Below are 25,697 nucleotides of genomic sequence, written 5' to 3'. Positions count from 1 at the left end.
GTAGAACTCAGTGAAATTGCAACCAAGATGACATGGCCAATATATAATAACTATTATTAAATGGCCCAAGTTACACATGGTAAGCGATGATCTCTAATATTTATTGAAATCAAAACCAAATAAAACACTAGGCAGTTTACAATCAATTGCTTAGGTAAATTACATATTTATTTAGCATTAAATAAATCATTGTATATTTTAGTTTTATGCAAATTACTTACATGGAGTTCACGTAACTATTTTAAATGATCTTCAATATGCTACTAAAATCTAAAACTTACATAACTTTTTTAATTAATTTTATGTACTTGAATAGTAATATTCAAATGTTTTCTGGACTATATTTACAAATATCTAATAAATTAAATGAGAAAACTAAGGAAAGAAGGTATGTCATTCAATTACTATGTATAGGTTTGACATATTAGATCATATAGAATATATACATGTTTTTCATTTATAATTTTTCAAAAAATAACTTAAGTGGGTTTCTTGAAACCTTTTAAAATTGGATATATGTTTTCAAATGCTTCATATATTTCAGAACGGTCTTTGGCACCTAAAAAATAATTTTAGAATTAGTTTTAACTACATGTAATTTCATCCTACTACAAAAATATGTTCATAACCTGCAGTTCTGTACCACTAACTTGGGGAATCATGGAATTCATTTGGACTTCTGTATAAAATATATAGCTCTGCATGATGAGATAAATTAAAATGCTTTTAATTTAATAGAATTAAAAGTGTTCCTAATAATAGGAGGGTGCTTTCCTGAACTTAAGATTATTATTCTGTATCCTGCATTCGGGGACTTCCATGACTTATTTATTATCATTTTATTTATTTTATTAAATTTAGAGGCTGCCTGATTCCAGATCACTCTGGATGGCATACATGATAAAATTAAAAGACAAAAACAGAAAGAAAATCATGAAAAATCCTGAACTTCCAGATAGACAAATACAATGTCCCCCAAAATGTGGGAAAGGCTCATTAGCCATCCTATCCTTCCAGGCCTGGGAGCAATTCCAGAGAACAGCCAGGCGCAATATAGAAACCCGCATCCCAGTAGATAACATTGTTTTTGAACTGAAAGGACCTAGAGCAGGGTGTCCAACCTTGGCAACTTTAAGACTTGTGGACTTCAACTCCCAGAATTCCTCAGCCAGCTGGCTGAGGAATTCTGGGAGTTGAAGTCCACAAGTCTTAAAGTTGCCAAGGTTGGACACCCCTGACCTAGAGTGTATCCACTCGGCTCAATCTTACTGGAAGGTAGACTTTATTGGAGATAAGTAGATCCTCAGAAGCTTAAATTGAATTGTTCTTTGACATGATGGAAATTGAAACTCTCTTCTGATGCCTTCTCTCAAACTAAACATGGAGTTTCTACAATCTCCCCTTGTAAGGCAAGAGTTGCTCTTCTGTGCACCTATCCCAGAGCAATGTCCAGAACTGTTGAGGCACTCAGTGTGTATTGACTAATGGTGAATGGAGTAGATTACATCCCTTAATCTAGAAATTATATTTTTACTGATGCAACATACAATTACACATTTTAAAGTCAGCAGACACATCATACAGTACTACTGACTCATATTCAGCTTGTGATCAACTACAAGTAGAAGTTCCTTTTTACACATGCTCTAATCTAATTAACCTTGTTATCTACCGTTATTATTTTTTCCAATGTGAAGAATTTTATGTTCATCTCTATTTCATTGTGAATTTGTTATGAAGTAGGAAACAGATCTATCATAGTTTTTTTTAGAACTCTCACTGGCCTTTGAAACCAACTATGGTATGCTTTCTCCATGGTTGGGGATTGGGGGCACTGTGTTACAATGTTTCTTGGTGAACAGTTCCAATTGGGGGGATAGGAAAGATCAGCCCAATGGCTATTCCTCTGTGTGGGTTTGGGAGGTTCCCCAAGGGTCAGTCCTCTGTCCTTCCTATTTAACATTCATATGAAGCCATTGGAAGAGATAATCCAAACTTTGGAAGTTTATATTAATATAATGATAATGGCCAACTTTACATTGTTACCCCATGTTAGCCTGTTAAAGTCTGTATGGGAGAAGATGGGCTTAACTGAAGCCTAGTAAAATGGGAGTTACTATTTTCCATCAGGATTTATTGTCTGCTCCAGAGATGTCTCTTCATGAGATGCCACTACCCTGAAAGAGGTAATGTGACTTGGGGTTCTAGACTCAGTTCCGCTAGAACAGCAGGTGGAGGCTGTGGCCAGGATGGACTTTTTCAACTTTGATTGGTGAACCAGTTGCCAACGTAATGGAGTGGGAGGATCTTTTTTCAATAACTCATGCCCTCATCACCACCTTCTTGGGTTACTGCAATGTGCTCAACGTGGGCTACCTTTGAAAGTCACTTTTGAGCAGCAGTTGATTCAGAACACAGCTATTTGTGTGCATGTTTGTCAATAGCAGGACTTACATACCATTTCATAGTGCTTTATACTCTCTCTAAGCAGTTTACAGAGTCAGCATATTGCCCCCCAACACTCTGGATCCTTGGAAAGATGGAAGGCTGAGTCAACCTTGAACCGTCAGGATCAAACTTCTGGCATTATGCAGTTAGCCTGCAATACTGCATTCTAACCACTGCATCACCACGGCTCCTCAACCACGGCTCCTCAACAGGAACACATCGCACCAACAACCTGTACTTGTTGCCAACAAGTCTTAAAGGGGTTATTTAAAGTGCTGTAACTAACTTATAAAATCCTACATGACTTGGTGCCTTATCCTGTGTAGGACTGCATTCTCCCATTGAATTGGCCTAGCCAGTTCAACTACAGTATCTAACAACTTTAAACAGTATCTAGTTTAAAGTTGTTGAGGTTGAGAAACACCAGTCTAAAAGAATAGCTTCATCTAGCTCCAACAGTCTCCTTGAACCGTGAGTTTGGCAGCACATAAATTTTGATAATAATAACAGTAATGCTAGATAGACAGATATGCCTACAATGTTTGTGTATGTGTCAGTGATGCAGAAATAGACTGCTTTTATACAACTTAATTACTTACCAGTTAAAACAACTTTTCCAGACACAAAAATAAGCAGTACAATTCTTGGTTTGACCATTCTGTAGATAAGCCCAGGAAACAGCTCTGGTTCATAACTACAATTTTCAGAAAAAAATTAAAATAGACAAAATTTACTATCTATGAACCAACAAGGTATCTTTCAGAGAGTTCTTTTTTTAAAAATAGCTTTGAAATTTCCAGTGCCTAAAAAATACAGTCTGTTCTTCCCTGCTACTAGCTCCTTTTTGTTAACCTTTATTCTGTCCCACTCCCTTTATCAATGACATTCTAATTCCTTAGTTTGCTCTTTAATAAGCAAAAATTACACGTAAAAATGTTTGTACTTCAATTTTTATAGTTCTAATCAGGTATCAATTTGCATTATTACAAAAGGGGGTTTGCATTTTTAATTAAATCAACTGGATATCTCTTTTCAAAAACACGTTTAAAAAAACACCAATACCGACAAGGTCTAGCTTGTGCGTTGAGTACCAAACAAATGATGAGTACCAGGACAAACTTTATGTCAAAATGCATTGAATACCAGTTTCCAAAGAGCTGAGCACTAATGTATCACTGCATTTTCCCCCGAATACAGTCTTTCTGTATGGAAAATTTCTTATATACCCTTGGGTTCATGTTTTGTACACAGCTTGCTTTGGTCATGCTGGCTCACGTTTCTTAGTGCCATCCATATTTTCAGCTCTATCAAATTTTTAATATGCTTTGAACACTGGTAACTGTGCACTATAAAGCAAAGTAGCAACCCTCAGATATAATTTATATTTCAAGTAATATATCTGAGCCCCATACATACTTCCAAACTAAGAAAATAAAACAGAAGATGGGATGTTGTAATGCATGAAGAATGTAAATGCAGCTCCTGTGTGTGACTCATTAAAGCAATCGCATCTGTTTCCAGTACTGCAGGTACCACCTTAGAAAAAGGATATGGCTGCTTTAATCAGTTGCAGAGGTTGCATTTGCACTTCTTAATGTTTTGAAGCACCTTTTCCATTACAGTCTGAAGCATTACACAACCCTAGTAACAATATAAAGTCTCTTTTCTAAGGTGGTATCTGCAGTCCTGGAAACAGATGCAATTGCTTTGATGAGTCACACACAGGAGCTGAATACATTCTTACGTTCACCTTCCCATTAAAAAGTTAAAACATGTTACAATATGTTCAAATAATAATAATAATAATATAACAATATATTAAAATTACAATATTAAAAATGTTACAATACGTTCACCTTCCCATTAAAAAGAGAAAGATAAAAGGTTGTTAAAATGTCTTGAAAAGATAGAAGGATGGTCAGGAATATCCAAACTAGTTGTCTTCTGGTAATAGCTGTTTTGAAGTTGCAAATTAGGAATGGCCAGCCTTTTTCTAGAATGTTCATAGCTCACACCCCAATTACCACACATGCTTCTTGCTCAAAATGAGCAACACCTATCCAATATTTTACCCTGAGAACTCAAACTGAATAGAAAAGTGGGATATAAATCAAAACAAGTGTCCCAAGTAAGTAATGCTAGTTGGTGAAATCCTATCTGATTTTATATGATTCTCTTGGAACAAATCTAAATGAGATGCAGAGAAAAACAAAATATAATGATGATTTCAAAATATTTCATAAAAACCCCATCAGACTCAGCCAACATAAGTATTTACACTTCGATTGGTAAGGAAACCCAGAGTTTTTCTGGCATCAAGTTCTGATTGTTGTAATAATCAGCAAACAACACAAACCTGAGAGATCTTTCAGATCCTGAAAAAAATAATTGAATCACGAGTTTCCAAACTGATCATTAATGGGGCAACGGGGCAACAGTTTTGCATGGATAAATATAACTGCTTTCTCTTAGAAGACAGCTAGTTGATGCCATGAGCTCTTTCATGATATGCACCACAGAACGGCAAAAAATTCAAATGCCAGTATTTAGATCTGAAGCAAAAGGGCACAGGTTCCAGAATTCAACAGCCTCCCAAAACCATTCAGCCAACCTATCTGAACAATCAGTAGAAATACTATTTTGATATTCATCTGCCTTTCCCAACTTTAGGTCCCAAGCTACAGTTCCCACCATCTCAACTGCCAGTGAGTGGCCATTTGGCTTATGATGGAAGCCAAAGTCTTCCGGGTACCTTTTCCCCTTGCACACACATGGGGAGAGACATACCTGCTGAATTGTTGATGAGTTAGAACTAATCCTTCTAAGCGTATGGGAAATTTCACATCACAACTTCCCACCATGTTCTGTATTTTGAAATCCAGGAATTTTGCAGGAAATCCGAGCTTCTGTATCACGCGAGCGTACTTTCTAGCTGCCAGTCGCGACTGCTCTTCGCTGCAAATTTACAACAAGCATTAGAAAACAAAGCCAACCAGCAAAGCTTTAAGACAAGAGTGAGTAATTTCAATTCTCTTAGTCGCCTGTATTCTCCCAACCTGTTATTTTGGCTTCTGAAGGTTTTTCCTACCTCACAGTTGCTAGTAATACCTATCAGAGTTTCCTGTTACTGAACAAAAAAAAATATTGGAGTGCTATCAGGCACCAGCAACCAGAACTACTCAAATAACCTCAGTCAGTGACTTTATTATTTATCGCCTATGTTACAAAAATCTCACCAGATTGCTTATCTTCTCATGGGAATGACCAGATAAGGCCTCATGGACTTTGGGGGAGATCAAGTTTATGCCATTTTCCATTGCACATGACTCCAAGCTATTTTCTTGAAACCAATTGCAGTTGTTAAATGGGCACCACCAGTATAGATCCTTTCATACTCAGCCAACCATGTCACTGTCCATGCTAGCTAGTGATCTGTGGGAACTGTAGTTCAACACACCTGGTAAGTACCAGCTTTGGGAAGATTAATTAACTTTGGTAGTATATCATAGTATGCTGGAATATTACAAAAACAATTCTATTTTTTCTAAATGTGGAATTTCCAAGGGCTGTATAGTTTACATTAATTGGTCTTGTTGCACTAAATAAATGAAACAATTACCAATGCAATAAATCTACATGTACTTACTGCCTTAAAAAACATTTCAAAGACATTGGCTGTTTCTTAGGATGATTAGAGTGTTCTCCAATGAGCTGCTCCAAGCATCCAGAGAGTGGGAGGTGCTTAATCTCTGCTCGGATAGGCTTAATTGAATAGGACGCTGTTACTCCTCCCTGGCTCCTCCCTAGCATCCCCAGTTTTAGCTCAGCCTTTGGTGTGATAGGAAGCTTATCCTTGGCCGGAGCAGGAACACTTCAGGTTTGATTAGCTAGTCAGTATTCTAAATTCTTTGACCGTCTTTCTCAATTCCGACAGCAATTTGGTAAAAAGAAAAAAGAGAGTGAGAAAGCAGTCAGAACGAAGCAGATTGTTTTGACGATCGGGCCACATTGGCGCCCATAGCAATCGTAATTTGCTTCATCTTTCGGCAGCCACGCTTCCCCCAGAGATCGCGGTTGCCACTCTTTGAATATTTTCTGTCTTGCCATTGCGATTCGAAATTTGAGCTGCTTTTAAGATAGCGCGCTCATTTGGTTCCTACTTGCCTTCTCCAGTGGCCTTTCCTCCCCTAGGATACACAGGGGCGGGGGTGGTGGAGCCCTTCTGGTCCCCTCTTCATCGCTCAGTCGCACAGTATCCGTTTTTTGGTGCCCTTTTGAACGACTGTGCGACAAAGGTTATAGTGGTGTGGGCGCCAAAACAAAAATCCAGCCGGCGCAATTTTAAAGTTGGGCAATGGTCTTTTTTGATGTGCAATTTACAGGACTTCGCCATTTTGTCCACATTGCATCATGTGGCCATATTCCTGAATTTCACATTTCCTGTGAGAGGCTTTAATTTCCTCAAAGCTTAACGCAGCTTAACGCAGCTTTCCTCAAACGGGTTCCTCTAGCCGATTTGTCTAAACTACTGGGAAAAATGATCTCCTGTATTTCTATTGTTCCTTGGGCTCGATTTCACATTAGATCACTCCAATGGTATCTGCTTCCGTTCCAAAGATCAGGACTAAGCAATTCCAGGACCAGAGTGTTAGTTCCTACAAAAGTCTGGCTATCTCTACAGTGGTGGACAGTTCCAGCCATCAATGAGGGTTGCCCACTGGAAGAGCCCCAAAGACTCACACCATAACCATGGATGCCAGCCTGTTCAGATGAGGAGCTCATTTCCAATCCCTCTCGACTCAAGGGCATTGGTCAACTGCAGAGCAATCGAACAGCATAAATTGGTTGGAGCTCAGAGCAGTCCACCTGGCCCTTTGCAGTTTCCTCCCACATATTCAAAGGAGACACATACTAATACTGACAGACAACGTCACAACAAAAGCACATATTAACAGATGGGGGGGACCCACTCGAAACATCTCATGTGGGAAGCAGAGAGACTGTGCCTTTGAGCAGAAAGGAACTTAGCCTCTATCAGAGCAGAGCATATTTCCGGCCTGACAAACACACAGGCAGACTGGCTAAGCAGGGCCACGATCGACCAATCAGAGTGGCGTCTGCATCCAGACCTGTTTCAAGAGGCAGTCCAGAGATTAGATCTGTTCGCTTCTCCCCTGAACTCGCAACTCCCGAGATTCTTTTCAAGATACCCATCCCAGGGAGCGGAGAACATCAACGCCCTCCTTTGCCGGTGGCCCTATATGCCTCTCCCATTGATACCCAAGGTGGTACAAAAACTACTGGACGAGAAAGCGGACCTGATCTTGGTGGCACCCTACTGGCCCAGGAGGCCATGGTTTATGGATCTCAGGGGCCTGTCCACAGAAGAACCATGGAAAATTCCACCGCACAAAATTCAGCTCACCCAAGGACCTATCCAGCACCCGGATCCTCAATGGCTTCACCTAGCCATTTGGAGGTTGAGTGGCAACATCTAAGAAAGAAGAATTTTTCGGCCAGGGTGATTAATACCATTCAAGTAGCTCGGCGCCCTTCTATGAGCCATATATATAATGCCACATGGACTATCTTCTTCAAATGTTGCACCAAATCCAAGGTGGACCATCAGTTGCACAAGTTTTAGAGTTTCTCCAAGATGGTCTCGACAGGGGTCTCTCTCCAAACACTTTAAGACAACAAGTGGCAGCTATTGCCTCAGTGGTGACTTGGGAAGGTCTACCATCCATCTCCTACCACCCAAGGATAAAGAGTTTTCTTAGTGGCACCACAAATTTATGTCCGCCAGTGGTGCATCATTACCCGACTTGGGACCTTAACAAGGTCCTCACAGCACTCACGAAGAGTCCATTTGAACCCCTGAAAACTACTAGCCTCCATTTTCCCACATACAAGGTAGTTTTCCTCATGGCTATAACATCAGCACAACGTATATCAGAAATCGCGACTCTATCGGCCCGAAAGCACCTCTGTATATTCCATACTGACAAGAGTGGTGCTTCGAGCAGACCCCACGTTCACTCCTAAAGTCAATTCTGCCTTCCACAGGTCACAAGAACTAGTTCTCTGTAACTTTTGCCCCAGACCTTCTTAGGGCCTAGAGCATCAATGGCATCGACTGGATGTCTGCAGAGCTCTCCGTACTTACTTACATAGAACGGCTCCTTTCAGAATGACTGAAGCTCTTTTCGTATCTTTTCAGCCAACTTCTCAGGGGCAGAAGGTCTCCCCTTCGACTATAGGCAGGTGGCTGAAGGCCACGATAGCCAAGGCATACGAGACTCAATCACTGCCTGTGCCTAGGGGCATCACGGCCCACTCAACAAGAAGCGTGGCAACTTCAGCAGCCTGGGCCATGCAAGCTCCTATAGCAGAAATATGTAGAGCGGCAACATGGGTCTCCCCATCGCCTTTCATTAGGCATTACAAAATTGATGTATTTGCTTCTGCTGAATCCTCTTTTGGTAGGAGGGTGTTACAATGAGTCCACTCGGACAGTGGGGGGGCTCCAACTCAGACGGAGAGCCTCCCATAGGACAAGCCAAGCTTTGGTATGTTCCACTCTCTGGATGCTCAGAGCAACTCAATGGAGAAGGGGCGTTGGTACTTACCTGGTACACCCATTCTTGGTGAGCTGCGACGAGCATCCAGCCCCACTCAATATCCGTCTGGTAGGGTCCTGTTTCGGCCAACGACTAATTTGGATATAAGTTTTTTTAAAAAAACAACACAAACAGAACAATTAAGAGGATGGGGGTTGCATCACCTTGTCTTCGCCAAAACTGGGGGACACTAGGGAGGAGCCAGGGAAGAGTAACAGTGTCCTATTCAATTAAGCCCAGCCTATCCGAGCAGAGACTAAGCACCTCCCACACTGTGGATGCTCGTCGCAGCTCACCGATAATGGGCGTATCAGGTAAATACCAACGCCCCTTTTCTGATGCCCAGTCTGAACTAGATGGAGTGTTAATGGTCTGAACCAATCACATTAGCCTTATATCACAACAATCCTGTTTTTAGATGAGGAATCTTGTAAAGCTTAGCAGTCCTACCTTTTGGCTCCTGTGCACACCATTTTACCAGAACTAAATATAAGGGCAGTTGTTCTTGGTTCTCTAATTCTCATAATTACAGCAGCAAATCTCTAAAATTCAGAAAAATCCAAATTTAAAATCCTTTTTGTTGTATATAGACATTTGCATATTTGTAATACTATGTTCTCATTGGACTACCACTGCCGCATAGCGATTGGTGGTTAACAACTGTTGCGATTGGTCCGCCAATTGGCGGGAGGTTTAAAATGATGCCATTGGCCGTGAGCCGCGAGCAGCCGCTATAAAAGAGGCTGCTGCGGCTTGAGTTTAGTTGAAGTTACTGACAGTTAATAAAGAGCTGAATTCAACTCCGGTCTCGAGTCTGTCTTTGTTCCACGACAGAACACTGGCGACGAAGGTGGGATCGAGAAGAAAGAGACTGTAAGCACGTGGCAACAAGAACTGAGCAATCGATGAGATGGCCGGCAATAACTCGCCACCCACACCGTTCAACCCAGCCGAAGAGGACTGGGAGTCATATATTGACAGGTTTCTTATGTTCCTGGAGAGTAACGAACTGCAAGGAATCACTGACCAGAGGAAGAGAGCCGTATTCCTAACGCACTGCGGCCCTACTATCTTCAAAATGGCCAAGGCATTGGCCAAACCTCATGATGTTAAGCAGATGGCATGGCCAGATTTGAACCGGATACTGAGAGCCCATTATGCGCCGGTTGTGTCCAACCTCATCCGAAGACACAAATTTTATAAACGAGATCAACGAGAAGGCAAAAGTATCGGGGATTTCGTAGCAGCCCTAAGGGACATTGGAGGAGCATGCGAATTCCTCAACATGGACGAAGCCATGAGAGACCGCGTGGTCCTCGGGTTGAGAGACACTACATTACAAAGCAAATTACTGAACCAACCCAACATCACCGTGAACGAGGCTATCGCTGAAGCCACCACAGCTGAAGCAGCAAAGAAATCAGTGGCTACAATGCGACAAATGAATACGGCTAATCGAGAAATGCAGAGCAGCCCAAGCCAAAGCCGAGAAAAGAAAGCAGAAGGTACTCAGAAACACACTACCGCAACCACCCACTATGAAGATATCGATTCCTCGCCCGACACCGAGGACGAAGACGAGGAAATACATAGGCTTCAGTCGGTACGAAACCGGCAAGAAAAAAGAGAAAGGAAGCCTGAGTTTCAGTGTGCCGGATGCGGAGGAGACCACCCGCGTTCTGAGTGCCGTTTCTTGGACGCCATCTGCCGACACTGTGAAAAAAGGGGGCACATTGCAAGGGTCTGCCGAAACAAAAAGAGCTATAGTCCTAAAAGACGAGGCAGCACCTCCCTCAGAACTAGAGAGAGACAGACCGGGAGTCGTTGGAGCTAAGAAAACAGAAGTAAGCGAATCAACGAAAAAGAAGAAACACACCAAACAATCATCATTGGAAATGCCAGAGCAACCGATGCAAGAAAGGTTCGCATAAACGTTAAAATAGAAGGACGACCATATGAGATGGAGGTGGACTCCGGCTCATATCTGTCAATGGTGTCATGGAACACCATAAAAAACCTGATACCAGACATACAAAGAAAAGAACTTGAAGAGCAAAGCCTGACGTTAAAAGACTACCAAGGAAACAAGATTCCGGTAGTTGGATTGGGACATTTCAAAATAAATTTCAAAAGACATACTGAGGTCCTTCCATTGACAATTGTCGACCGAGATCGCCCCAGCCTGCTTGGGTTAGAATGGTTCGCACCCTTGGGGATCGAGGTGACAGGAATCAACAGTGTCACCGAGACGGACTGGGAAGAAAGCCTGATGAAGGAGTTCCAGGACGTATTCGACGGGACGCTAGGCAAGTACCGTGGGACCCCTATATCATTTAGTCTGAACCCGAACGTAGCCCCCATCTGGCTAAAGGCCAGACGCGTCCCCTTTGCCTTAAAGCCAAAAATCGATGAGCAGCTGAACAAACTCATCGCACAAGGGGTACTAGAGCCAATCGACCACGCAAGATGAGAAACCCCGATTGTGGCCCCCGTGAAACCAGATGGGTCCGTGCGCATCTGTGGTGACTATAAGGCCACCCTAAACCACGCATTGCAGCAGAGCGCATACCCCATTCCAGTAGTTCAGCACCTTTTGCACTCGTTGGGGGGAGGAAAAGTTTTTGCAAAGCTCGATCTCGCGCAAGCATGTCAACAATTGCTGGTCGATCCCGAGACGGCAGAGGCACAGACTATTGTAACACATAGGGGGGCATTCAAATGCAACAGGCTGCAATTTGGTGTCAGCATGGCCCCAGGCGTTTTCCAAAGCCTGATGGAGCGCCTCCTACAAGGACTAAAAGGGGTGGTCCCTTATTTTGATGATGTATTGGTATCCGCCGGAAATAAAAAGCAACTAAAAGACCAGTTGAGGGAAGTCTTGCAAAGATTTAGAGAAGCAGGACTCAAGGTCAAAAAAGAAAAATGCCAACTTGTCACAAATCAGGTTGAGTTCCTGGGATACCTTATTGATAAAGCAGGGATCCACCCCACCGGGGGAAAAAAGAGCTATAAAAGAAGCACCTAGACCCAAAAATAAAACAGACTTACAGGCATTTTTGGGACTCATTAATTTTTACAATGTCTTTTTGCCGCAGAAGGCAACAATAGCGGAACCACTACACAGACTACTCAATAAAAAAGCCACCTGGGCTTGGGGCCAACGAGAAGAAGCCGCATTCCAGGGAGTTAAAGACTTAATAACGTCCGAATCTGTATTAATCCAATACAAGGACACATTGCCACTGACTGTCACCTGCAACGCATCACCATTCGGTGTGGGCACCATACTTAGCCACACACTACCCGATGGCAGAGAGGCACCGGTCGCCTTTTACTCCAAAACGCTGTCAAAAGCCGAAAGAAACTACAGCCAACTGGATAGAGAAGCCTTAGCCGCCATATCAGGGGTCAAACGTTTTCACGAATACCTTTATGGTAGGACATTTTCTTTAATTACTGACCACAAACCACTGTTGGGAATCCTGGCGGAAAACAGAGCCACCCCCAACATCTTGTCGCCAAGGATGACGTGGTCGGAATTCCTTGCAGCCTACAACTACAAGCTCGTCCACTGACCAGGAAAAGCCATACCCCATTCCGACGCACTGAGCCGCTCACCTCTACCACATCTGGATGACGACCCAGCTCCTACCACATCCACTCTACAAATTGAAACATTACCGAACCTGCCTATCACCGCAGCAGACATCTCAAAGTAAACCACAAAAGACACACTGATGGCCCGAATCCTGAACTGGGTAGGGAGGGGCTGGCTGGAAAACGATAAGAACGAAACCTTTAAACCCTTCAGAACCCGGCAAACTGAGCTGTCAGCTGAAAAGGGATGTATACTGTGGGGGGATAGAGTTGTCGTTCCTCAAAGATTACAGGAAGAAGTACTGAGCATGTTACATGAAGGACACCCGGGTATCGTAAAAATGAAATCCCTGGCCAGAAGCTACGTCTGGTGGCCAGGGATGGACAAAGACATTGAAACATGGGTGTCAACATGCAATAAATACCAGAAGTCCAGACCTACCCTCCCTCCAGCACCGGTCCTCAACTGGGAGACATCCAGAGGCCCCTGGTCGAGGATCCACATAGATTTTGCCGGACCCACAAAAGGATATACATTTTTAATCATTGTCGATGCCTACTCAAACTGGTTGGAGGTCAGCATCATGAATTCCACGACGACTGAAGCCGTCACCAAACAACTAAGAAAACTTTTCACTACGCATGGGTTACCGGACTTGTTAGTTTCGGACAATGGCCCACAGTTCACAGCCTTAGCTTTTGAACAATTCCTCGCAGAACAGGGCATACGACATGCCCTAACAGCGCCAGCTCACCTGGCTTCAAACGGACGGGTGGAACGCATGGTTTGATATACGAAAGAGGCATTAGAAAAACTTGACACTTGATAACTTGACACATATAACACCGAGCACATCAACTAACAAGAGTCCAGCTGAACTTTTAATGGGCAGAAAATTGCAGACACATTTGGATAGATTGCACCCCACCTACAACTCTGAAAAGCCACCAGACTCCTCCAGTAAGTACTGCACCTTTATACCAGGCGACCTGGTATACGCAAAAAATCTTACTGGGGACCCATTGTGGCTGCTGGCCACAATAATACAAATAACAGGGCCCCGGTCATACTGACTAGAAACGGCGGACGGCAGAACCTGGAAGAGACACATAGACCAACTATGGTCTCGAACTCTAGAACGAATCACCGACACACCCCGAGACATAGAACATGCCCATACACAAAGTCCAATAGATAATAATAAAACCAGAGAGGGGGGGAACCCTCAAACAATAAAGAGAGGGAAGACCCTCCACTAACACAACAAAAAATGAACCACCAACCAGCACAGAAAGCCCAACAAAAAATAAAAACTACTTACCTGCAGGCGAGTTCGGAAGAAAGGAGCTGGAGACTACCCATGGAAGAAGCAGCCGAGCCGACTCGACCTGCCCGGGCAAGCCAGGAGGGAGCGGCGAAGCCGACCCAACCAGCCCGAAGAGACCAGGCGGAAGCGGCATGGCTGACTCACCCTTCCAGGAGGTTCCAGGGAGAAGGACAGGAGAGACAGCGATCCCATGCGAACCGACCGAAGACAACACCGAGACTGAACTGCGCAGGTCAAGTAGGAACCATAAAAGCCCCACCTACTTACGTGACTACATAACGTAGAGTTGGACCAAACCAAGAGGGGAGGGGTGTTGTATATAGACATTTGCATACTCGTAATACTACGTTCTGATTGGACTACCACTGCCGCATAGCGATTGGTGGTTAACAACTGTTGCGATTGGTCCGCCAAACAGCGGGAGGTTTAAAATGATGCCATTGGCCGCGAGCCGCGAGCAGCCGCTATAAAAGAGGCTGCCGCGGCTCGAGTTTAGTTGAAGTTACTGACAGTTAATAAAGAGCTGAATTCAACTCTGGTCTTGAGTCTGTCTTTGTTCCACAACAGAACACTTTTAAACTATATTACTCATTGTATGAATGTCTATTTATTTGTACCTTGCTATTATTTTTTTACAAATAACTCATGGTGGCGAACATATCCAATACTCCTTCCTCTTTCTATTGTCCCAACAACAGCCATGTGAGGTGAGTTGGGGTGAGACTGAGTTACTGGCTTTAGGTCACCCAGCTGGCTTTCACGGCTAAGGAAGGACTAGAACTCATAAACTCCTGCTTTCTTGCCTTGATTCCTAGACCAAGCTAGTTTATTTATTGAGAACCATAAACATTTTTCTTCCCATTCTATCCTTATTTTGAGATTGCTTCAGTAGCTGCAAGTGACCTTACTGGCCTGGGAAAGATCTTACATAAATAGGTCTCTCTTTATAAAATATAACTTATAAACATTGTCAATAAAGTCTATAAAATGTGAATGTAGCCTTTTATCTATTTAAATTATTTTAATGTCCTGATATATTTGAACTTAGCAGGCCTGTGAGGACTATCCAGCTAATTGAGACCAAGGCATTGCCTGTTTTCAAGAGAAGTCTAGTTCTAAATAGGCACCAAATGTAGCCAAATTTACATTAGGTCTGATTTCTTTCTTTGTTCTGACATTTAATTAGACAAACATCTAACATTATTGTTCTCTGTTCAAAGTTAGGAAATACATAACCTCAATTTTGCTGACTATTCTTTAGATAGGCAGGAAATTATCACTTTTATTTATAATCTTCTGATAGTCTGTTAATTTAATCTGCAACATCTCATTTGTAGCACTCCATCCCCATCTTGTCATCTGCTCGGAATACTGTATTTTCTTTTGGAATTTTTAGGGCTTTTATATTTTATTTATTTCAAAAAATAAAGTTTTATTTTCTTAATCACTGGTGGGCTTGAAATATCTAGTCAGATACCTCTATGCTACTCACCCAAAGGATATCATTTAATTACCAGGAAACATTAAAATTTCTCTGAGAGTCCAAAGTTAATGGGATGATGCCAAATGTGGTGTTTCCTAGTAGTTACAGCAAGAACTATCAAGCTACTAACTACACCAAAGCAAGAAACAGGAACAGTGTGAATTGGCTTGCTGGGGAGGAGTTTGAGACCCACTGCTCAGTCACGTTCATTAACAATGTAGAAACTGTAAGGGCTGCATATGCCTGGCTTGAAGGGCAGGGCAGGATGTTCCAAAGTGGTTTTTCCAAAAGACAACTCAACTTCCTTGTTTTTTTCTTTGAAAATGTTTCACTTCTTATCCAAGAAGCATCTTCAGCTCTCTGAGTTCTCAGTTCTCAGAACTTCAGTTCTCAGAACTGAAGAAGCTTCTTGGATGAGAAGCAAAATGTCTTCAAAGAAAAAACATTAGATAGTTTATAAAATATAACTGGACTTTCCAGACTCTCAAAAATACTGCTTTGGGCAAGCATATCTTTTGAGGTCTCAGTGTGGTATGCTAGCCAAGGCTTGGAGATGATGGGATGGGATTGTCAGGTGTGTGTCCTGCATTCCACAGGCGGCCTTCTATAACAGAAGAATAGCAGGGTAAATATAGATAAGAAATGAGCAAACATAGCATGGCAATTCTAAGTAGACTTTCACTGGCCAGGATACTATTATGAAGCGACCTTGGAAAAGGCAAACTAAAGAGAGTGTATTTGGGCCAAGGAATTGCTTGGAACATCTTTATAGAGGTCAGATTTTGAAGAGAAGCAGCTTCAGAGGTGGAAATAAAAATCCTTAGACAAGAGAGAGAACTAGTACTTACCTTTGGATTATATTCTGCATTTCTGGCATGAAGAGCTATATTCTTTAGGTCCAATTTGCAAGCCAAATTTACAGTGGCTACTATGTTCCTGGCAGAGTAACAGGAACAAAAAAAGCCTTTAGGAACTTTACTTAAAAGGAGTGCAATAACATAAGTAAAAACAGCTTCTTTTTCATTTTTCTTCTTATTCCAGGCCCTGGAATTCTTTTTTTAAAATATTATTTTATTGTTTCATTAAAAACACAAGTAGTACATTGTATTATTTGGGTATAGTTGTATTTATACTGTATTGTCTAGAGCAGCGGCCCCCAAACGTTTGGACACCGGGGACCAGTTCCGTGGAGAGATATTTTTCCGTGGGCCAGAAGAGGCCTGGTCTGTGTGCTGCCTGCATCCCATGGATGGGGCTTTGCTTGTTTGCGTAGACAGGTATCTGGCATGCCGCGGACAGGTGCCACTCCATGGACCAGGAGTTGGGGACCCCTGATCTAGAGATAATAAACTCTGACAATTTAGGGCTATCTGATTCTTACAGCATTTCCCTACTTATGTGTAACTGTGGCATAAACATGTCTGTCCCTTTTTTCTAATGACAAAACTGGGACCAGCAACAAGGAAAGCAAATTTCTTGCTGATTTGTTTTTCTGCCAACACAAAAACTGGTACATAGCAATGGGGCTAGACTTGAGGGTGTTCTAGTATCTACAGCATACACTTTCCCATGTTGGGGTTTTCTTAGTAGTTTTTATTGTAGTCAAGGTAAAAAAAACACCACATATACTGCTTAATATTTTCACAAAGTGTGCTGAATCTAAAGATATGATTAACAGTGTCTGGTCCCCAACAGAATTGTTGGTAACCATAACCCAAAATTTGACTCTACTGATCTGTCTTTTTGCTTTCTGATAGCTCTCTTTTTTTAAAAAAAAAAAAAAAAACATTTTTAATTATAATGTTTAATTACAAGAAAAAAGAATCAAAGGATAGATAAAGAAAAAATGAAAAGAATTATGACTGGTTTTATTGAGTGGTTCCCATCTTAATCTTTCTCTCTTTGTAATTATACAGGATTCTGGATGGCTAGACTGGGAGGTCATCTGACTGACTGAGTCATCTTGATCAGAAGGGAAGGAGTGTGGACACCTTCATTAGGTCATTATTTAGGCCAGCTGGTGAGCAAGATCTACCTTCTCCCCACCCTGCAATTACCAAGGGTATGTCAAAACAACTAAAAACATGGAAAAACAGCCTTAAAGATGAAGGATGTGCAGCTGAATCATGCTGTGAAAAAATCAAGAGGCCAAAAGATTTGATACTTGCTATCTGCTTGAAGAGGAGGGTAAGAAATAGACAATGGTGGAACAGCCCAGGATTGTTTGGATTAAAAAAAGTAGGCACTAGAAAAATGGGTAGTTTGAAAAACTCAAAAAATAGTTCACTCCAAAAAACACTTTTGTTTTATGTAGGTCTGTTACTTTGTCTTATAAGAATTGGCCACCCAATTCTGGAAAACTCTTTTTTTAAATCACATGATGGACATGATGCTGCTGCGTTATTATAAATGTCTCAAAAATATTGTATGCTTTTACAGTTGGCAATTTTTGCATGCAAAGCTGCTTAATAAATTTCCATATTTATTAAAAATTCCCCTGTTATCTTTTGAAGATGATTGGTTTCCATCAGATTCAGAGAATTTAGCAGCAACAGATAATTTGATGCCCTCAGCCTGTGAGAGTAATAAAATAGAAAAAAAAACTTTTACCCAATATGTCCATTACAGAAATCTGAATCTTGTTCTCATTTTTCAAAATGGGTTTTCTCAAAGCAAGAAATGAGAACAATTGTTCTCAATTCCGAGTGTGTAGTTTTGTTCTGTTGCTTCTGAAATTTAGATGTAGATTGTCATATTTGCTTTGTGGATGTGTCCCTATGTGGTTTCCCAATTTGGCAAACCCCAGCCCACTCCTACCCAATTAGGTAACATCTGCAGTGTGAGTTAGTGTAGGGTTTGCTGCTTGTTTATATATTATAGCTTGCCTTGCTAGTTTTTGTGGAATACCTTGCCTTTTGTCTACCTAATATTGATGTCTGTTTATCTGAGTGCTGGCTGATAGAGAAAATGTTGTCCCTTAGAAAACAAAAAGACTAGAACACATCCCCTTCAGCAATCAATATTACTTAGTTGGGTAATGAAACCCTGCAAGCAAACAAATCAAGCTCAAATAGCACCAAAAACTCCATAGTCAACTCCTTCTGTCAACTCTTCTTAGCAAATTTATTTGCCATGGCTTCTGGCCCATTTTACTATCTTAGTAAGAGGGAGAGGCTATGCTTCCTGCCTGCTATGAAATGGCTCAAGGTTTACTTTGATTGCTAAAACATTTTACAATTTCTTTAACTCTCAGAACATAATAAAAAGGCACATCAAATGCTTAAATAAAGTTGGCAGGCCACCAAAACATCCTTACTCAGCCAATAAAAAGCCCAACTGAGCCCTCATGATAGTGGCACAACTATGGCATGGATACACCTTGCTACCTTTGAAGAGTCTTGTGGGTTCTAATGCTAATATTTCCTTCCCTTTAGTCAAACCTGGCTCTTTGAGACAATGTCCTCTTCCAGATTTATTTTTCCCCAGTTTCCCAATCTAGTTTACAGCACAAGGTTCAGCAGATGCTGCCACTGAGCTAATAAATAGCAGGCCATGTTCTACTACTTTCAGTTGAAAGTGAACTAGGAAAAAACTAGAAAAGTGTTCTAAGCATGTATCAATGAGTCTGGCATCACACATTGCTGTAAGTCACAATCTAATTTCGATTAGATAGCATGTGAAACCAGTCAAGAGTGGCTCATTCTATACAGTACGTATATAAAAAAAGAATAGAAATAGAAAAGCATTGTTTAGTCACAATATGTGAATAACCATCAAAAGCGACTTTTACTAAAAAATGAATTGCAAACTGATGGGAGGGGGATGATGGAAATGCAGGTCTCTCTATGACTTATATTAGGTTTTAAAATCCATTCCCATCTACTCATCCAATTAATAATATGGCTCTAATCCTGCTTTATACTTGGATTTTCTTATCACTTCAAATTTAGTCTTGATTATATGCTGAAAAGCTATAGCTCTCAAGTTATGTTTCCAATAATATGATAGAAAATGCTATATTTATATTTGGACAGATTACCTGGGAATATCAGAGCTGTATGCTAAACTGGGAAGATAGTCATCCTGGAAAAAGTTAATGGCAAGTCACTTTGGTACGGTTGTCTAGGAAACTTAAATGCATATTTGCCTTTTTCTCCATGCCATAAGCTTGACTTAATCATAGCTTACTCAATTATTCAATATTCTAGGACTGAATATTCCACCAAATCATTAGCTACTCCCACTAATTGGGTTTTCATTTACATGCTTGACTAAAATGTGTCAACTACCAATGTACCAAATCAGCTAGCTTTTTAGTAAAACTTACTGCAACTGTGGGACAATGCCAGAAGCTTCTGTAGCGGGGGACACAAGAGTTATGGGAGTTATGGGGGCCATGGAGGGACACATCCCAGAAAAATCAGAGGATGGATGAATTGTGTTTTCATCCTTCTGTTGGGACCCTCCACTGTCCTCTGAGAAGATTCCACTGTCTTGAGGACCTTGATAGTCTTCCAGCATGTTGTTGTTGTTGTAATGTTCGTCATCTTGTCCAAAATCATCTGGCAGGAAGCTGAGATCTACTGAAGATAAGTCTTTGCCTTGGTCAGGCTGAGGAGTAAACAATGTGCCCGGAATGACAGAAATGGGCAAATCTGATTCCAAGAGACTCAGGGGAGAATACATTTGAGGGCTATTTGATGGAAGATCATCCTTCAAAGACAGAGGAGCAAAAAATATTTCAGGCACCTTGACTTTATGGATACACAAAGTCCTACAGAGAACCACTCCCTTAAAAACACCATCATTTCCTTATGGGACTACATTGATGGCATGGTATTTAATGACTTGGCCTTGATTGTTGTAAAAAAAAAAAACAAGAGTAAATGAAAGGTTTTTATTTAAAATGTGCAGTAGTAAAACTCAAAGTCAGGCTTGCAAACCACAGGCCGAAACTCATTGAACAACCTCAGGTTTTCGATATGTGGAGAAATTTTACCAATATGTGCAATAGCAAATTATTTTCATGTTTAATTATAAGACTAATAAACAGCTTTATGCCTTTACTTAGGATGGAAAAGGCATTGTTTTTAAAATGAATCAGAAAAACAAATACTGTTTTTCTCCCTTGAATAATCTCTCTACAGTATTATAATTCTAAGCACATTTATTAGGAAGCAAATTCCATGAATCTCCTAATTTTTACATGTAGGCAAATGGGCTGAGCAAACTAAGTTATTTATTTATTCCATGAACTCAGAAGAGATCAGTGTTATTTTTAAAATACCCTGCTAGAGAAATTTCTTATTTATTCTTATTAGGCACGCTTGACAACCTTAGGTTGTGATTTTAAAAAATCAGAATACTGGTAGTACTTTTTCTAATACTTCTTAAAAGGCATAAGATTTTGTGAGTTGCTGCTTATTTCATCAGTTGTAGGGTCTGGTTATTCATCGGATGAAATAAAGATAGAAGAAGCCATTCTCTACATCTAACCAAGCGGACAGCAGCTCATGAAATTGCATGTCTTTTAATAAAAAGTGTTAGAAAAATCACTACCAAACTCTTTCTCATTTCTCGTCACCATAGACCAACACAACTCCATCTACAGTGATATGGAAACCATGATATATGGTTTAGCATATTATGTGCTTTAAATCAATTCTGAGCTTTTAAACAGTCTTGGGAAAAGCAATTTATGGCTTAGTGCACTGTGTAAATCTGACAATCAATTCTGAGCTTTTAAACAGTCTTGGGAAAAGCAATTTATGGCTTAGTGCACTGTGTAAATCTGACAATTGGCTCTAAATAAATAAAACTTGTTTACCTTTGAGGAAGAAAATTTCCTCAAAATCTATTATTCAAGAAAGGGGTCAACTAGGAAGTTCCCTTGGTGGTTTGGGTCAACACTTTGTTTTTGTTTGGCTAAAACTCATGAACTGTCTCAGAAACTATGGTGCCAAGTGGAACAATGGGAAATGATAATGATTCAGCAAAACCCCAATTTAAATCTTCCGTCTTGATGTTAATTTAATAGACAATCCACCACCCCTCAATGCAGTTTGCCATTTAGTAACACTTATCCAGAATTATCTTACTACAACACATATATACAAATAGAATAAATAAGATAAAATAGGCACATTGTCCTTACAGGCTGCCTGCCAATACAGGCAATCCTCGACTTACAACCACAATTGAGTCCAAAATATCTGTTGTGAGTTTTGCCCCATTTTATGACTTTTCTTGCCACAGTGACTGAGTGAATCACTGTACTTAATCTGGTTAAGTAAATCTGGTTTCCCTATTGACTTTGCTTGTGAGAAGATCGCAAAAGGTGATCCCATGACTCTGGACACAGCATAAGTCATAAATATGAACCCGTTTCCAAGCATTTGAATTTTGATCACATGACCATGGGAAATGCTGCAAATGTAACTATGAAAAATGATCCTAAGCCACATATTTCAGTGCCATTGTAACTTTGAATGATTACTAAATGAACTAAGTCCAGGATTACCTGTATAATAGGCTGAGAATGTCACACAGATATTTGCTAAATTTATTCAAGCAGAATATTTGCACCTTCAGAACAAGAAACAAACAAGTATTACCAATCAAATTTAATGATTTCTTTTAGGCAAACTGAACCCTTTGCTATTAGTTTTATATAGCATTTTTATTGGTTTTATATACCATTTTGGTATTATTGGCAAGATAACTAACTGCAAGGAGATATATATGTACAGTTAATGTGTAACTCTGGAATTTCCTGGCTATAGAAAAATATGCAATTCTCTCCAAACAATAACTGACTACATTAGAGAAAGGTGTAAGTTCATATAACACCACTTATACATAATTGATTTTTATGGCTTCACAAAATATACTAAATTAGTAATATACATTTAGGATTAGCACAATAAAATACATTAAAAGGTAATCAACCAGTTCCCCATTCACAAGCACAAAAAGATACACCAGTCACCCTTACACTAACCTAAACTAACAACCTTGACTTTACCTGGCTTAAACACTCATCTAGGTAGCTTTCCAATGAGAATTCCCCATCCATGGATGGCTTCTAATAGTACTGAGTAAATTAACAAGAAATTCAATCCTGCTCTGTTTCTTGTTCAGTCACCAAGTTAAAACCCTTTTAGAGTACAGAGAAGTTAAAAATTGCTAGTCTAAAAGAAAGTCAACTGCAGCCATTATCTTTCTACCTTTAAGCCTGAATTACTCCAACCAGCTGAATGAAGTATGGACCTCTTTATCTGAGAAGAGAATCAAGCGTTCTTTCATTAAAATTGGGGCATTAGAATCACCTGTGTGCTGCTTCAGGAAGTTTTGTGGATCCCTTAAAGAAGTAGGCAGTATTTTATTGGTCAAGAGTTGCATTTAATGTTGTAAATTTAAGTTATACAATAGGAGTTTATTGACTGTTTCTTTGTTTTATTGACAATTAAGATGATACTGTAGAATAGATAGCAATTTTTGTCTTTTTTCTATCTCAAAAATCTTAACTCCAGTTTCTGGCAACTCTAGTCAATAGTGGCTTGTGGGCTACAAGAAAGGAGTTATTTGTAGGCCTCCATGCAGCCCTAAGGGCTCAAGTTGCTGAATCCTGCTTTGAATGAATGAAGACATTAATTCTGTAGGATTTTCCCAGGAAAAATAATTGATATATTTGTCCAACAGGTTGGCTATAATTAACTGAATCAGGATTTTGAGTATGTATGATGCAATGTTGCTTAGAGTAACTACACAACACACTAAGCTAAATTTTAATTGGCAACTTGTGGGTCAGTACCTGTGAAAACACAAGCCCTGAGCACTGATCCATTTTCAAAGTGTGATTTGGATCATGTAGAACCTGTCAGGAAAACCTTAAACCAGGGTTTCCAGGAACACACTGTAGGGGAGGTACAGACTGACTTTAGGGAGGTGTAAAGAATCTTTTAGCTACAATATAATAAATCTACCTTTCCCAAAGTTTCACTGTATTTTCATTGTTAATTTGTATTCATTTGGTGTTTGGTTATGGATAACACTGAACTGAATTGGTACTATGGTAGATGTGCAGATGCCCTCTATAAGTGGGGCAAAATATCATCACCAAATTGTGTGGGAGGCTGAAAAAACAATCCAATATAGAGTGACAGAATGCCAAAATAGAATCTATAATGGAGACTTTGATTTCCCGGTTATGACAAATGAAGCAAAAATTAAATCTGTAATCTAGACATATGTTTATAAGTCACATTTTATAATTCACATTTTGTATTTTTATCTTTTGTGTTTTAGTGAATGTGATGTGAATATGATATACTGTATGACACATATATACATGTGTATTTGGATTTTTGGGGAAATTTTATACATTAAGATGACACTAAAGGGAGGTGTGACTGCAAAAAGTTTAGGAGTCTTAAACCAAATGCACCTTTTGCTGGGATTATGCGGTTTAGCATTATGAACCCAACCAATTGTCCTTTGTTTAACAAACATTAGCCTAGTGCTATTGGACTACTCCGCCTTCAGTCACTCTGTGACACCAAATGGCTTTTGAAATGAGAGGATTCTGTGGTTACTGGGTCTTGCCAAAACATGACCTTCTCGAGCAGGGGTCCCCAAACTTGGCAACTTTAAGACTTGTGGACTTCAACTCCCAGAATTTTCTAGCCAGCCAGAATTCTGGGAGTTGAAGTCCACAAGTTTTAAAGTTGCCACCTTTGGAGACCTCTGTTCTAGAAACAGGGCAAGAAATGTTGGTAAATCAAGTGAGGAGTGGGGTTGTACTTCCTTCTGCGTTGGGATTACTAGGAGAGGGAACAGCATTGTCAATGTGCATGGCTGGGTGTGCCTTGTGCCTGCAGATTACCACATATACCACATATATGAGAATTCTCTAAAAATGTATTGCTTTAAAAATTAACTGTTAGTAAGCTTAAATATTAGAATTCTCTAAAAATGTACCAGTTATACCATTTTCAGCTTCTTTTAACATAGAAAATAGGATCAAGTCAATTGGAAATACGTGAAATAGATGTCCAGGCCAACAAGACTTTTCACAGAAAAAGTCAAGGCAAGAAAGAATTTACATCTACACACCACATTAAGCTATAAAGTGATTTAAGTTTGCATTAGTAAGTTGTATAATGGTAGCCACTATTTGTCAATCATAATTTGTCAAATCAACCCTCTGCGTTACAGGGCTAGATGTGTAATTCTTTCAAATTGTGGCTTATCGCAAGATATGAATCCAATGCTTGCATGCTATATTATTTCCCAAAATCATGGTTTGACACAGGTATAGATCAGGATAACAAAGGTTATAGACTTGTTTCCTTGTGCTAAGAATGTGGTCTTTTTCTTTTTACATAGCTTTACTTCCTTCTCCTATTATGGAAAAAATGTGAGAAGGAAACTGTCTTTATTTGTGAAGGTGATTCAGTGTGAATTCTTCCCAGTTTTGTTGAATACAGGTAGTCCTCAACTTACAACAGTTTGTTTACTGACCATTCGAAGTTACAACAGCACTGGAAAAAATGACTTATGACAATTTTTCATATTTACAAGCATTGTAGCATCCCCACGGTCACATAATCAAAATTCAGATGTTTGGCAACTGACTCATATTTATGACAGCTGCAGTATCTTGGGGTCGTGAGATCCCCTTTTGTGACCTTCTGACAAGCAAAGACGATGGGGAAACCAGATTCACTTAACTGCAATGATTCACTTAACAACTATGGCAAGGTCATAAAATGGGGCAAAACTCACTTAAGGAACGCCTCACTTATCAACAGTTGGAATCAACTGTAGTCATAAGTTGAGGGCTACCTGTAATTTTCTTGGCAACAAAAGATACGTAGTTTGACATTGCCTTTACTGATTTTACTGCACCTATAGTACAGTATTTCCATCTCAAGAAGAAATTATGGTATTATATGCCATCTTTCAAGTTTCCCCCCCGAAACAAAAGGTAGAATCTGTTACATTTAAAGTTGATTAAGAAACAACAATAAATTCTACAAAATGTTGCTTGAAACAAATTTTATTCAACTTGGCCCCACCAAAAAAAAAAAAAAAAGGATAGCAGAACCAGAGGGAAGTAATAAGAAAAACGATTCCGTAGGCCTAGAACTCTACAGTGAAAGCAGAGATACAACCATATTTTGCAGACACATTGATTTGGGACCCTTTAATTTTTTTTTG

General features: G+C 40.2%; 1 protein-coding gene across 1 annotated transcript; it reads right to left on the bottom strand.

Annotated features, from left to right (window-relative positions):
* Positions 1-447: 447 nt before the first annotated feature.
* Positions 448-25,209, bottom strand: TBPL2 (TATA-box binding protein like 2). Its single transcript, XM_087952419.1, has 7 exons — positions 22,501-25,209; positions 19,804-20,225; positions 16,325-16,412; positions 9,519-9,610; positions 5,236-5,403; positions 3,048-3,142; positions 448-559 (listed from the first exon to the last, which is right to left on the bottom strand). Exons 1-7 carry the CDS (start codon positions 22,549-22,551, stop codon positions 480-482), a joined length of 996 nt encoding a protein of 331 aa, XP_087808545.1. The 5' UTR covers positions 22,552-25,209; the 3' UTR covers positions 448-479.
* Positions 25,210-25,697: the final 488 nt, after the last annotated feature.

Source organism: Notechis scutatus, chromosome 1 (assembly GCF_049901735.1).
Source record: "Notechis scutatus isolate UNSWTSFEM ecotype Mainland chromosome 1, rNotScu1.2, whole genome shotgun sequence".
Classification (NCBI taxonomy): Eukaryota; Metazoa; Chordata; class Lepidosauria; order Squamata; family Elapidae; genus Notechis; species Notechis scutatus.
Note: the sequence above shows the minus strand (reverse complement) of the source record. Positions and strands in the feature narration are given on the sequence as shown.